This window comes from Argiope bruennichi, chromosome 4 (genome assembly GCF_947563725.1).
Source record: "Argiope bruennichi chromosome 4, qqArgBrue1.1, whole genome shotgun sequence".
NCBI lineage: Eukaryota > Metazoa > Arthropoda > Arachnida > Araneae > Araneidae > Argiope > Argiope bruennichi.
The window spans coordinates 31032077-31048942 of NC_079154.1; the positions used below are offsets into that span (position 1 = coordinate 31032077).

The window sequence follows — 16866 nt, forward strand, 5'->3', positions numbered from 1 at the left end:
TAGAAATGTTGCTTGTTACGTTTCTCCTTATATTTTATCAAATTTATTATTTATATTATATTATTTATTTATATTTTTTACATAATTATTTATTTATATTTTTTACATATATAATTTATTTATAATTTTTACATATAATATTTTTTTATAACTTTTACATATATTATTTATTTACAACTTTTACATATATTATTTATATTATTTCTCCTTCTTCTTTGCATATCAAATGTATTTGATATTATACAGTTTTTAAACAATTAATTTCGCAGAATTTCGGATTAATTTTCGAATATTTTAAACAATTTCGTTTAATTAAAATCGAACTTTGCATGATAGCTTTTATAGCTTGACTTACTATCTATAAATTGCTCTAAGCCTAATTAAAAAAAATCGTTCAACAAACTGTACAGGCCTGTAGTTGGACCTAAAGCGTGAAACTTTTGTATGCAGTTACTTCTTGGGTTGTAGATACTAAATAAGAAAGATATATTATTTTATCAGATTTTAATTTATTAAAATTAAACTTAGATTTAAAGCATTCTCTAATAATTTTAAAGTATATTAATACACAAAAAACGACATTTATTAGTCATTTTATAACTAAAAATAATATTTTTTAAGTATTATCTATTTTATTTTCGTTTATTTTGTAATCTGTTTTAATAAATTTTCTAAAATTATTTTAAATTTAATTTATTACAATATTTTTCTTTGTTTTAGTGTTTAGATTTAAATAAACGAGATTTGAAATGATATCAAATACATTTTTTGTGTATACATTATCGCTGGCACATAAATTTGTATGAAAGCAAAATGTGAAAATAAAATAAAGATACAAGATTCCAGTTTAAAATAATACCATGCTTCGATTTTTTAATCTAAAGTTTCAAATCATTGATAAAAAATTGCCATAAGTTTTAGTATTCTTAATTAATATTTTGGTTCATATTCATATTTATTTAGAAATCGCATTTTTATTCAAACGACAATTTACTATTTTTGGTTGATCTTTTTGTTAATCATTCTTACATTTACTATTTTTATCACTCTTTATTCTGAGAGCTAACGTCCTTGCAATTATCCACAAAAAATCTGACCGATCATGTTTTTACATTTCTTATCACCTTTAGTTACTCTGTTAACATCACTAATATCCTGAATGGCATTGTTGGACACGGACCATTTAAGGCACTTTATAGAGGACACTTGACCTTGAATAAAACCATCCTGATATCAGTTTATTTCCGTCCATAAAACATGCGATTCGATATTTGTCATTCTACAGATTTCGATGTAATCGCTTCATCTGCTTTTCCTGCACAATGGAGTAACAGCCATTTTCTTGGAACGAGGTTAACATCATGAACGAAAGTCCATTACCGTATTCTTCTTGTAATAACTATCATTGAATCGCTTTAATATCAAAAGTCGTTTGATAACAATGGGACAGGGGTGCTGTCAAGTGGTCAATCGACCCCTTTGGTGTAATGGCTGTTATGAAACACACCTAATGAAGTTGGTATTGCACTTGGTGATTGCTTTGAAAAAAAAAATGTAGTCCATTGTGAAGTTTTCATGAAATTTATTTTGAAATACGATATCTTCGAATGCATTAAGTTAATTTTAAAATGCTTAGATATGTTATTTTGCTTTGGGGTCATTATTTTTCCTATTAACAAAGTTTTTTTTGACTATTTAGTCTGGAAAAAATTTTCATGATTTTTTTGTCTGCAAAAGAACATGAAATCGTTTTCTGTTTCTTGTGAAATAAATTTTGGTCTTACAATAGATTGTTTGATTTAATTATGTTGGTATTAAAATCTTTTGTTCTTGTATATATAATTTTAAATAATAATGCATTATTTTAAATGTTTTTTTTAAGTTTTAAATAGTTCTAATCTAGCTTTTTCAGAAATAATTTACCTACATTAATTTATACTATGCACAGTGAAACCTCCTTATTATATCATTAAAAAGATCTAGTCGTAAAGGACAGTTCACATATTCTTGGCTCAAGGTTGGCTATTATTTAGCTGTATAATGCAAAATTTAAAAACTTATTATACTTATAAATCTTAAATTATTATCAAAACAACTAAACTACTATCAACAACTAAATTATTATCAAAACAAAAAATATTAATCAAAACAACTTAAATTTTTTTATATTTTTAATTCTAATTAAATAATATATAATAAAAATTGGAATAATACTTTTATCATAATTATCTTTCTAAATAACCCTAAAGAGATATTTTTTATTTCTTCAATTTCTGCCGTTTAACAAATATATTTAATCTTAAATAATATACTGCAATATTTTAAATAATTTATCGGAATAAATGGATATTAAAATGATAATTTCTCTTGCAAATGGTTAAATTTATTACTACGATTATTTTTATTGAAATTGATTATTTTTGGTTTTCTTTCTTTCTTTTAAGTGTATAATAAGTTTACATATAGATGTTGTTTCGAAAAAATTCATTTAATGTCAATTGTCATAACATTTGATTTTAGATTCTAATTACAGCTCTGTAATTTGAATTTATATCCTTAAAAACTTTTTTCCTATTGAATGCTGGCAACACTCGATAAATAAAATGATATACTAAACGGATTTCATCTTATATCGTTTGTTTTGTGATTTTTTTTTTCTGATTTCAAAATTTAAAAGAAAATAAAACAAATTTTAGTTAAAATAATTCTTTAACAGAACAAATTTTAAACGAAATAAATTTATAAAACAATTGATTAATTATTTATATATATATTTTTAATTTTTCTCATAATTAACGCAAATTTGAAACTCCTATATATTTCAGTTGGCTTGCTAAAAATAAATATAATATATTATACTGCATTATAATTATGTTTAACTGGCTAACAAATGATTTTGAAGAATTTTTCTTTAACTGAACACATTTTAAACAAAATATATTTATAAAATAATTGATTAATTATTTAGATATAACTTTTTTTTTATTCTTTAGTTCTTTTATAATTAATGCACATTTAAAATTCGTATATATTTCACTAAGCCTCTAAAAATAAACCTGATACAGAATACTGTATCCATCTGATATAGAATACTGTATCTGAATTATTTTTAACAGACTAACAAATAAATGATTCTGAAGAATTTTTCTTTAACCGAACACATTTTAACGAAATTAAATTCATAAAATAATTGATTAATTATTTAGATATATCTTTTTATTCTCCAATTCTTTCATAATTAATGCACATTTAAAACTCGGTATCAGAATTATTTTATACTATATCAGAATTATTTTTAGCAGGCTTGCAAATGATTATTAAAAAGAATTTTTCAAACACAAAGAGGTATCATTTGTGTTGAGTGCTTCTTTAATTAAATCTTTATCTAGCATCTCTAAAAAAATGCATGAACGATTTTAAAGATTGTATCAGAAATTGTTCTGATGATTCTTATGCTAACAATGTCAGTGATTTCGTCTGAAATAATTAGGAGAAAAATGTTTTCTTCTGAACGTATCTTAACAAAACAATACCAAGGAATTCATTTTGCGAGAATTAAATTGCCTAAACGTATCTTACGTATTGTAATCTTTTATACTTTCATGTCAATCAGCTTTCTTTGGGCGTATATCTGCAAGGATTCATTAAAATCATTGCTTGATGGAGAGTTACAAAATGCGTAATTCATTATAACAATGAAATCATAAGCGAACAATATGAGAAACTGAACAAAAGATTCGTAATGATAGAAAGAGTGATGAAATGACTATTTCTTGTTTTATAAAATGAGTAACATGTAGAAAGGTTGCCATTTTATGACACTTGGTAGCTATTCGTGATGATTGAGGTAAGTTATTAAGCTCAAATTATTTTTTTAGTAATTTTTTTAAAGATTTCGAGAGCTACATAAATTGTTAATATTCTGATGTTAAAGTAGGTTATTTTATTTTGTTGAAATATTCTCTCGTGATTAGAAATAGAAGTCATTTAAAAACAATGTTTGAAACACAGAAATTGTAGATGTATCTTTAAATTGTAAAATATTATTCAAAAGAAAAAAAAGTTTGGTCACATAAGAAATATTTACTTATAAAAATGTGGATGTACTTATTTACTAATAAAAAAGTAGATGTATTTATTTACTTTTAAAAAAATGGATGTATTCTTTGCGAATGAACGCAACGTCTTAAAAGTGAAATTATAAAATCAGCTATTTTATATAAAAGATTATGACAGACAGAAAGGGATAAAAACATACAATTTCAACAATTTAGATCGTCACCATTTGTTGTTACTAATTTATTTTATTAAAATGTTAGTTTTATTAATAAAGTTCGAAAACTTTCCATCCTGTTACGCTAAACTTCTTCATCGTTTTTTGAAGTTGGTATAACTTCTAAAATTCCTATAGTATAATTAAATAAATAGTAAGTACAGTTTTTTTTTTCTATGAAATCAGTAACAGTCCAGATTTTTTTTTTATTTTGCTATTATTGTTTTCAAAAAAAAATTATTAACTTCCAATATTTACTATCAGAGGCATAATGATCAGTCTTTAATGATTGCTACAATTTTTTGTTACTAGAAAAGTATTTTAAAATCAAGGGACAAAACTCAGACGGCTTGATTTTATAATCCAAAAATGATTCAGGATTTAGAATCAGGCATACAGGAACAAACCATTTTTACAACGCAACATGTCGCAACAATGATGGCATGTTGAAATACTGCTCAGAATTTTGACTTCCTTTGTCCGAACGCTATTTCTTTCTATAAAAATATAAAATATATACCATATATATTGCGTTGTGTAAAGTAGCATTCATTATCTCTATATGTTGCTTGGTGTCTTCTGGCTCTGACGAGCTAGCAATTATGATGTAAGAATTGTGTGAAATCAGATGAATCTATTTGTTAAGTTAGGAGGGAAAAGTGAAACGCTTTCGTATTTCGTTTTTTTCACAACACATCATAGAAGATATGTACAAATAATTAGAAATAGTAAAAGCCGCGTTCGTATTTATTATCTTTATTATTTCTCCTTCCAATAAAGATAACAATCAGTTCGAAGTCGAATGCCAACTGACACATTCAATTTTTCTGACTTTGTTTTTTAATTATTTATACTATGCTCAGATAGGTGGCAGGAAACAGATCTCTTGATGAACAAGATATAAATAATTAAAATAAAACTATTTAAAAAACAATAAAGAAAGAAAAGAAAAGTAAAAAAGTTTTACCAATGAATAATTGATTTACGAACATAGTAAATCTTTTTTATGCTTTGACTAACTTTCTGCTTTTAAAAACAAAGTAAAGATATATATTATCCGAAATGTTCTTAGCAAAATAAATTCTTGTTTGTTTGTTTGCTGTACAGAAAAAGAATTCTGATAATAACCTGTATGATTATACCATAACCAGTACAGATAACTTGTAAATTTTTCGTTGTCATTTTGTCTGACTCTATCACTTCCGTGTCAAAAATAATTTTCTTTTTATAAAAACATTGTATACCTTTATGATACAATTGAATAAAAATTGCCTCGTTATTCCAGTTGTTTTAATTTTACTCCACAGTTATCGAAATAGGAAGTAGACTATGCAAAACAAAACGGTTTTTGCAGTTGCAATTTCCAGTCTGGATAAATAGAGCTGCTATTTTCTAATTTCTTTTCACTTTTAAACACGACTGAACAATCTTAGATTCTTTCCTGCGATTCGTTTTTGTTTGTTTGGACAAATTGTAAGAGAACTGCAAACGATAATGTTTTTAATGTCTGTTTTTTGAAGCGGTAACGTATCACCTGCCATTAGTTTCACCGTTTTGCCCAGCTTATAGATTTTTTTTTTTTTTTTTTTTTTTTTTTGCAGGCTTTTGATGTGAAGATAGTGCAAAACTTTTGTTCGGTTATGAGTGCAGATGTATTGCGTTGATAGATATATTTAAATTTTAGAATCTTTTTCTGAAGTATTGCTACACTGACGACATAAACAAAAATGTTACAAGAAATATATACCATCGTTTTCTATACAATACTGAAAGTTAAAAATATGCTGTTTAAAAATAATCTTTCTATCGTCGTATGTTTAGTTTTTTTAGATGATAATTACAATCAGATTGCGACAGTTTTAAAGACATGAATTATGTGAAAAACTGACGCGAAATATTATTTTGTTGCCTTTTCATATATTTATTTTTAAATATATTTTAATTCATTTAATATTATTCGTATGCGAATAAAATCTATATTATTAAATTTATTTTTTTCTTTATTTTTAAAGTCCTAATATTATTGAATTGGAATAAGTGTCCGAATATCGTTTTTGTATTAAAAGCTAGCAAATTAATTTTTTATTATTTTTTCAATTGAATTTATCTAACTATACTAGCAATCCAGTGAATTATTTTTACTTTGCCTTCATTTTGAATTGTTGAATTTTAATGAGAATTCATTTTGTAATTAACTGACTAACATAATACAAATTTAGAAAAATAAATACTATTATCATAAAAAGAATTTAAAATCATAGATGAGTGAATTTAATAGATGCACTATAGATGAGTGAATTTAATAATTAATAAAATATAATTTAAATGATGTCAATATTTAAAACTTAAGAATATAAAATGTTAAAATTTAACATTCCGACATCAGTGTATATATATTTAAATTTTCAATAATATTATTTTTATATGAAAAATTTCAATTCACTATTTACTTAAGTTAGCTTTTTATTTAATTTTGAGCATTAGAGTTTCATCGCTTTTTATTGTTTTCTTTAATTACTTATTTCTTTAAAAAATAACAGTCAAAAAATAAAAAAATAAGTCTTTAATCTACAAGTTAACAATTGTTAACATAAAAACACTAATTAGATGGCGATCTTCTTTAATTAAGAGCTCTAATAAACACAAATAAATTGGCTAACAAATAACACAATCATGTGGGTCATCAATCACCATCAATTTTCTTTATTTAAACAATTTGAATCACAGGCTTCTGGCAATTCTTTCAACGCTCTCTTCTTTTACCTAAATCGTCTGCGGTGTTTAGTAATTAACTCGCTTTGATTGTGTGTGTTTTTTTAATCAAAATAAATCTTATTTCTATACGGAGGAATATAGAAAAGATTTCAGATATTGTTTATTACAGTTACGTGTCATTGATCCCAAACTGAAAAGATTTAAAAGATGCCGCAAAATAATTACTTCATTCTAATTACAAATAGTTTTATACTGCAGAATAATGGATTATCAGTTGCTTATAATTTGTCTATGAAGTATTAATATTAAAATAAGTATCTTGTTTCTTTTAAATTTAATTATCATAGACATATTTAGTTTTGTATGATTCATTTATATGGTTAATATTCTACCATTTTTCTTTTTATTTATTTTTTATAAACTACCTTTTGGTGGCTTTGCTCCTCATTAAAATGAATATAGTTTCAGCTCAATTTTTTTTTTTTTTTGAATTTTGATTCATAAATGAAAATCTTCAATCTACACTGGGAAGCCATTACATTCGGCTATTTCATTTAACGGCCTGGTGATTTTCTTTTGTTATACAAGTGTTGTGCATCATTATTTGCTGATGCTTTTTATTTTCCAACTTTATTAAAATGTTTTTGTAATAATTGAATCTCTTACATTATTTTAAAAATTTGTATTCCTAATTAACTTTTTCTATATTAAAAATGATTCCTAATTAACTTTTTCTATATTAAAAATGATTCCTAATTAACTTTTTCAGGTATTTCTTGATAAACGAACGATTTTATAAGCTATTAAATTTTAAAAGTTTATTTTTTCCAAAAGATTTTGATAGTTTTGGCCACTAGGCCATTGCCTTAGTGTATCACATCACGTTTGATTTAATATCACTATAATAATTTTTACATAATGATGTTCATATGTACTGATTAGCTTTCTGTAAATTGTGGAATGCATCATGGTAAAATCATTCAAAATGCTCTACAGGGAAGATCGTTGAATCTAGAATAATCAAATTTGGCAACTGGTCATTTCTTGAGTAGTAAGTGCTCACTAAGAAAGAAATTTTTAAATTTCTAATTAAAATTTTATTTAGAAATCATTCAGAATTTTTAAGTTTCCTCTCTAAATCACGGGAGTATATTATCACACAACGACCATTCTTATATCAATTTAAAATAAATAACAAAAAAGGGTTTGCAGTGTTATCAATTTTGCTTCTGCTCATTTTTTTTCTCTTAATTTCAGTGAATTTAAAAGAATTTTTTATTGATTAATTGAAAATAGAATATTTACAATAGTACACATATATAAAATATATGAAAACATTTTGTAATACTATTTTTAATTATTGTAGTAATAAGTTTATATGCATGCGCGATGCAATGAAATTAAATAAATTTGTTTATGTGTGTATTATTAGCGCATTATTCAATTTTTATATGTGTATTAGCGCATTATGCAGTTTTTATGTGTTCTTTATCATTGCATTATGCATTTTTATATGTGCATTATCATTGTATTATGCAATTTTTATGTGTGCATTATCATTGTTGTAATTAGAAATAAATTTTAAAAATAATATAAAGACTGGCCAAACATGCTTACATTATCATGTTATGTATTTTTGGGCAAAAGGTTTGAATGTTCTTTAATTTTTTTTTCTCTTTCATTTTCAGCTACTTGCATGGTCATCGGTGTGCTGACCTTCCCTGCCGGATGGGACTCTGAGATCGTCCGGGAAGTGTGTGGACCTCAGGCCGACGATTACAATCCCGGACAATGCGGAGTTCGATGGGCTTACATCCTGGCCATCATTGGAGTGTGCGACTGCGGTGTACTGGCCGCTCTGGCCTTCGTCCTCGGAACGCGTTACGTAAAACTACTTCCGGAGCATTACATCACTTCCGGGTCCCTGTATAAAGGTAGTAAGTAGTCGGAACAAGTACTTATCTAAAGAGTTCTTCTAACAGATATTTATTAAATTAGCTCTTATTTTAATCCGAGTAAAGATTTCTTTTTGTTTTGAAAAATATATAGTATATGTATTGTGTCTGAATCTAATCGTATCCTGAATTATAATTTCTAAACCGTTTGCATATGCAATCGAAAAAATCAGCAGGATTGGTCTTCTCAAAATTTTCCCGCATACTCTCTAACAAAGCTGTTATCCCAAAGAAGTCATGCAAGACATTGGAATTCAGTAGTTATGGAATATTAGCTTTTGGCGTAAATTTAGAATTTTACTGCATATATCTTATGATCCTTGGCGAGTTTTTTAGCAATTATTTCTTGACAGACTGTTAATAGTATTTGAAAATCAAATTTATGCTTCAGATGTTTTTCCCCAATTGATTGAAGTCAAACTTTGACACAAAGCTGCACTTGTAGTCACAAAATCTCATACAAATTCGACATATTTAAATCATTGCCTTTTAGAGTTATTAACTGAACAATTATTTATATATTTAAAATTTTATATATTTAAAACATTGCATTCTTGAAGTTTAGCTTTTACATACTTCTGAAAGTAAAGACCGACAAACAGTCAACCTTTTATCTGATTTGATTCAGAATTTGCTAGTTCTTTAAACCACAGATGTCAAATCTGTGTGTAGAACTTTATCTATCTTGCTCTCTCCATTTTGAAGCTATCGTGCTGACTTATATTCGAACAGTCGGACAGATGTACTTCCTCTGACCAGATTTTACTCAAAATTTAGTATAAAGACAGTGTATGAAATTTCATTCGTATAGCTCAAAGCGGTTTTCAGTTATCTTTGTCACAGTCAGACAAACAGGAGAGCAATCTCGCTTTTATTTTTAAATAAACTTTCTCGTAAAGAAAATGTTACAATCAACAAAAAATTTGGCCTCAAGAGTTGGACGAATCTTTGCGTTACAAATCTACCTGATCTTAATGGGGAGAAAATGAGTGCTTTGAGCTGGATGGGTGAAATTATGTATATGGATTTTACACCAAATGCGTAGATTTCTGTCAAATTTTGAATGATATCTATTCACAGGAAGTTTACTTGCTTATCAGAATAGAACTGCATGAAATATATAAACATGATAACTACGTAAAAAAATCTAGAATAAATTAAATTTAATGCAAATATTTAACATCCGAAGTATGGTATGTGTCAAATCTGATACCAATACTCAGTTTTTTTTACTATATAATATAACACAAAATGCTCACATATGGGATTCTGAAAATAAAATTTTGTGCAACCGTAGCTTTCATGGCCTTGCTCCAAATCTAGAATTTAATACTTTTAATAGAGAATCTGCGAGGAGGATTTCGATATATCATCTTCATCAGTTTTTATATCAATTTTATAATGCAAAAGAACATTTTGCATCTACAGTTATTTAAGTATAAATGTGATTGATAACATGGTTTTAGTATTTACCATTTTAAAGACCTTGGAGATGATAAATTAAGGCAAAAATTTCAAACAATAGCTGAAATAAATAGCTTTGCAGAGAACGAGGGTGGTTAAAATCGGTGCAGGTGGTAAATTATCCAGATTGTGAGAGTAATCTGCATTTTTTAGGTCTAAATTTTGCTTTAGTTAAATAACCTTGCATATGAGAAGCCATCCATTTCAGGATAAAGCAAGATCTAGGTCAGATTATTCTGATACTACATATGGATATTTTTATAAATTCATTTCCTTTATTATAAATATTTAATTCATTTTCTTATTCTTAGAATTCCAGTGTACACTTTGTTTTGCTTTAAAGAAATTTCCTGATGTGATTTTAAGAATTTAACTAGCATTTATTATAGAAACCGTTGAAAATAATTTTGAATAACAAGAGATTATTTCACTCTAAGAATAGCAGTCTGTAATTTAGAGAAAATAAAATGCGATTTCTAAATAAATCTTTGCATGAATAAAAGTTCGTGTGGCTATGAATATGTGCATCATATTCCGTCCTTAAAAACTTAACCAATTTTAATCAAAATTCGCATATTTATGATTTAAAACAAACAAAAGAAAGATTACTGTAAACTTTCCAAAGTGAATAACTAACTAAATATTCAATTGATTAGAAGTTCACCAAAATTTTGCTAATTTTTCGCAGTAATTTTGGAGCAATTTATCCGACAATAAATATTTTCACACCGTTTTAAACCATTTTTTATGCCATTTTATATCTTTTCTCATGATATCAGTTTCATTTCTATCTAATTTTTCTTTCAACTTTTTATTATTTTTTGAAAATTTAATAAATAATTGAATGCATGCAGATTATTTTGAAGTATGGAAGTTCTTTATAATATCCTTTGCTTGCAACAGTCAGACTTTGAGCTACTGTACTGTTTTATTGAAACATTGATTTATTCCTCTTTTTTTTAAAAAAAAAATCTTTCGGATGGGTTTTTTTTTGTCTTGCTTTAAAAGAATTCTAAAGTTTATAAGATAAAGAATTTTTTGTGTCTAAATCTTTTGCCATCTTTAGCAGCATATACGAAGTAATGCATGATTCATTACTATTGTAATAGGGAAAATTACTGCTTAAATAATTGTCCCAAAATTTAATTAAAATTTTTTTATACGCCATATTTTATGAGCAAATTTTGAACTATTTTTTAACAATGAATTTTAACTATTTTTTTAACAATAACTTATGAAGAAAATTAGCTATCGGCGGTTTTTAAAAATCGTTTGGTGCCATTCGTATTCTTTCTCATTTTAATATTTAAAAAAATGTTTCAGACGATAAATAACTTTCGACTTCATTATATTTTTAATGAAAATAGTTATTCCATTAAAAATAGCTATTAAGCATTTTAATCTAGAACAACAACAGGTATATTAAATAGTATTTCAAAAAAGTATCAAAAATCAATTAAAAAACAAAATAAATAAAGCAATAAATTTATTTCACCGTACTTAAATCAATTCGTTTCATTATATCTCTATGTCATCTTATGCGGCAGATTTTTTTTATTATTCATAAGCGAGCACCTATAGTAATTATCTAAGAGTCGCTTTCGGGTTTTAATAGAAATACCTGAGTAATGTGTTTAACCTTTGTGGTTGTTTTTCTTATTAAATAAACAGGAAATGCATTGAGCTCTGCATAAAAAAAATAAAAAAAACTATTACATTGCATATATTAATAATCATTAAAAAATTTATTCTCGGAATAAACAATTAATATAACATATTCTCACAAGTAGCGTTGGGAATTTTGCACTCCAAAGATTTCTTATTATTTTGATAGAGAGCAATTGTTGCTGATGTTTTGTTACATTTGGTTGGCGCAAAAACCATATTTGGCTATATTACTCCTACAGAGATTTTGAACTGTATAGAAATGTTCTAATCTACTTCTAACAATGAATATTAGAGAGCTTCTTCATGAATAAACATTAAACGACAATGATCTTGCTCAATTTAATTTGCATATTGATTGTGGGTTCATTTCTGTTTTTGCGTGGTTGTTTAATATCTTCTAGTAAAATCAAGGTAAACTAGGAAATTATGGTACATTACTGTTACAACTAACAAGATCGGTGCGACATTCATTTACAACATGTCCTTCAATGTTCATTTTGTTGCACGCAAAGCAACAATAACATACAATTTATCAAAAGCATAACATTTAAAGATAGTATACAGCCAAGCCTTAAAGACGAATAAATGTAACAGAAAAATCAAACAAAATTGTTTCTAGAGAAATATCTCAAAGATATGAGCAATAAAATTGAAAAAGAACTCATTAGATAGAATTGTTTATGATCATGTTCTTAACTGTAACTTTTTTTTTCTGTTTTATTTAGGTGAAGTGAACAGCGCCTTCATTGCTGACAACCAATCAACTCCATCCAGAAAATCAACTAATATCCAGCCAGTCATGGTAGTGCCACCTGGTGTTGAATCCGATCACTATTCCGAATACTCACACCATACATTGCGTTCCAACAAAGGCTTCAGGCAGGATACTTTCAGCAACAACTCCGTGGCTAATTTTCAGTTGTAAACACAGATTTGAAAGTGAAGAAACATTTTGAGAACTATTTGAGTTCAAATTTATAAGCACTTTGATGTTTTAGTAAAACATCGACTGCTTATAAATATGTGCTAATATCATCGAATAGACTATTGTCTATATAAGATGAGTGTGCCACCATGGCATCGATATGATGCCATTTTTGACTTTTAAGTGCAATTCATAATAGACTTATATGAGAGATTTTTATAGGACAATTTTGAAAGAAAGATTAAATAATCGCAATTTTAGAATCTAGAAGTAGAATGCACGCGTAATGAGATATTCAGTATTTGAGATTATTGCATTTACATTTTTAATGTTAATTTTTTTTTACTACAGTTGATATTTTTTTAGATTTTAACACACATTTTTATTTGTTTAGATTATGATATGAATTTAATTCTAAGTTGGGGTAAATGATTTGTTATTTATTGTTTCTTCTATTCCAGGATAACAAAATAAGGCAAATCTCATTTCATTTTGTTGAATTTTACAACTTATGGGCGTTTCTCATTGAAATAGACTTTGTGTTTAGTGATGGATTTATAGATTCCATACAATACCATTAATGTGAATACTTATATTTTGTATTTTTCTGTGTTTTTTTTCCTCTGTAGTATGCAAAAAATTAAAAAAAAAAAAGACTCGTGTTAAGAAACGCAAAGTTTCTTGCAAAGATTAATAGTTTCTGTACATAATTTATTGTATTTAATATCTGTCGTTCACTCTTAAGATTTAATTTAAATAATATACAACAATAATAGCAAAAAAAGAAACTTCTGTCGCAATCGTTGACATATAAAAATCAAATAAGTACCATATGTCTACGTGGAAAGGTTGAATGGATATGAAATGATGATGTATTTAAGAATTTTAAGTTACCTAGAATAAAGGGTTTCTAGAATATTTGTTTTTATTTTCAGATAAGTCAAGAGTGGTTGTGGTATCATTAGCTGAATCCAGCAGAGGCCCAATATAAGGAAAAATATTTATTTCTTGCTTACATAGGGAAATGTTGAGCGCGCGTGTGTGCGGGAGGGAGGGGCGGGGTGAATCATGCTGAATCATCAGATAGACCATAATAGGCAAATAGGGGCACCAATATTTTTTGTGATAATTTATTTGTATACTTTATTTTTGCTCCATTTGATTTACAACGCCCTGTATTCGAACATATTGGAATTAAAATCGGATAATTCTTAGAATTCACAATTTCACTTGGATTTTCTCATGCTTTTAAACTCGCTAATAAATTAATATATTACAGTTTTTTTTCCTGCAACAAGCTGATTGACTTACGAGTCAACTCCTGTGAAAAACTTTCGGAACTTTTGTTATTTTTTTTTACCGTTTTGTTTAAAATTGCCTTTAAATTTAAATGCTAAATGCCAGTTATCGAAAAGAACTATCTTGATCTACCTTATCAACAATTGAATGTTTCCTGTTATTTCAATTTTCCATAATAAATGAGACTTAAAAACTGCTTATGTAGTGAAGGAGTACCCCCCCCCCCCCTCCCAAGAAAAAATCTGGTTTTGGAAGTTATGGCGAGGAAACATTGCCCCAAAACTTGAGTTGCCTAGAGTTTCCTGCTGGATTTAATTTGCCCTTAGTGCTTTTCCTTGGGGCCCATGTAAGCCGTCGGCCTGTTATCTCTTTAAGCCAAGATTTTGCCAAATAAGACATGGACCAACTGATAAAAGCAGGATATTGAGATTTGATATTTTAATTATTTTCGATTAGAACTACAAGATAGGATTGCAATTCTAAGTCATGAAATGTGGTGATAATGATGAAGAACACGTTTCGCTGTTTGTCTTTGATCTTTGATAGAGTTGATATTTTTTTAAAGAAAGTACTTATATGTTGTTTCATAAATGTTGAACTGCTTATATGTATATTTTATACTAATTTTTCTTTAAATTTTTTTATGTTTAAATAATACTCTAATAGCACAAGATTCTCGATAGTATTTTTACGATTTTTTTGCAATATCACGCGATATTCAGGATAGCGAACAAAATGTCATGACAATATTTTTCGATATATTTTGCTGAAACAGCATTAGAAATACACGGCATTTTAAAATCTTTACATACTATATATTGACTAACTATAATATTTTAAATACTTTACTATGTATTAATTCTTTGTTTTCAACACTTTTTATTGATACATTTTGATCAAAAATTTGTGATAATTCTGATCAAAATTGTATAATGTCGGGAAACATTATTGTACAATATTGAGGCAAAATATTGTACATTATTATTCTACAAATTTCATAATATGACGTAATATTTTGTACTTTCTTGTAATTTCGACGTGTTTTAGAAAATGAGATAAGAGGTAGATCCTTTTTTCAAATATCATTTTATTTCTTTTTGAATTTCTAAAAGTCTTCATTAATGTTTAATAAATATTATAGACTGAAGATTTTCTAATATTAATCATCTTTATTCTTGACGCATTTAGAGAGCATCTAGGTATTATTCCGAATCTTGAGAGATGAAATTAAAATTTTAGTTGTCAGTTCATCTGAAATATTCTTCTTTTTTGGTAAAATTATAAATGTCTCAATTTCAGATAAACCAATTTATTTTCTGAAAATGTCTTGTTAGGTATCAGTGAAAGATAATTATATTATCGTGTATATTTTACCGACATATATTGCCTTTTTTTTTATACAAATACGTAAAACATTTGTTGAAAATTTACTTTCATACTTTAATACAAAGTAATTTTTGTATCATTGTGCATTTTCGTTTGTATAACTCAAATTTATCTTTTTAAAAATTTATTACTTGAAGACAAGTTATTTAGCAGAGTTCAATACGAATGCTTGATACAAATCTTTTACGATGACTTGAGGATGCCATCTTGAAATATACTGTACCACACGGGCATTTTAGAGTAGTGTTCGACGAGATAATAAATAATATGGCTCTTTGATGCAAAATTGTTGGTTTTGTAAACACTGTATGAATTGTGCTTATTATATTTTGTACATATTGAATTTTAAAACATTCTTATGCTCATGTTGTCCGTTTATATGTATATCTATGGTTTAATAAATTTTTTTTGTAAATTTTGTGTCTGTTGTTATTTAGCTCAAAATTATTGCCTTTTGATAAGATTACCATCATTCATAGTGCAAAATGTCGTATGTCAAAAATTTCACTTGTTTGAAATTTACGAATTGATATCCCTCCACATCCTCAAATGTGCCAAGTCGACAATCACAGAAATCTAGAGAGTTTTTAAATTGCTAATATAATAAAGCAATGGTTAGTGTAAAGACAAAACTATATAGACATTGTTTACGTGTCTATATAGCTTAACGTGTAAACAATGTCACAAAAACAAATGTGTTTGTGGCTTTGGCGATTTGGAATATTTTTGAAGTTTAAATTTTAATAGCATGAAGTTTCCAACAACAGTGTTACGATATTTTTACTATATTGTAGTAGTTGGAATATCGTTCAGCACCGTGATGATATCATACAATATATCGTGCTAACAGAACAGAGCAATAAAGTGTGTGAAATATAATCTATCTGCCATTATTAGCACAAAATATTTTCTATCATTAGCGTGCTTATGTGATATTTTCATGCATATTTTTCTTTCTAAATCTGATTTGATATTTTTTTGTATTTCTGTCCCCTATAAAAAAAATCCAAATCACATTGATTTAAATTTTATTTATAAGCTTCCTATTGTATGTCAATAACATTTCAATTTCAAGCATCCATATATATCTCTACTAATAACATAAAGATGATTGTGTGTGTGTGTGTGTTGGCGCTCTACTGGCCAGACCATTTGACCAACAACTATCAATTTGGCACATA

The 16866-nt window shown here is 26.8% G+C and overlaps 1 protein-coding gene across 2 annotated transcripts in view; it reads left to right on the forward strand.

The window, feature by feature from the left end:
* The window catches only part of LOC129966604 (LHFPL tetraspan subfamily member 3 protein-like), a 106933-nt gene extending 90833 nt beyond the window's left edge, over nucleotides 1-16100 (forward strand). Inside the window, exons 2-3 of one of the 2 annotated variants that reach the window (XM_056081101.1) lie at nucleotides 8677-8925; nucleotides 12801-16100. In XM_056081101.1, the coding sequence (XP_055937076.1) occupies nucleotides 8677-8925; nucleotides 12801-13000 (449 nt within the window). In that variant the 3' untranslated portion in view covers nucleotides 13001-16100. The remainder of the gene's footprint in view (nucleotides 1-8676; nucleotides 8926-12800) is intronic. The other variant, XM_056081102.1, reaches the window with a different exon arrangement.
* Nucleotides 16101-16866: the final 766 nt, after the last annotated feature.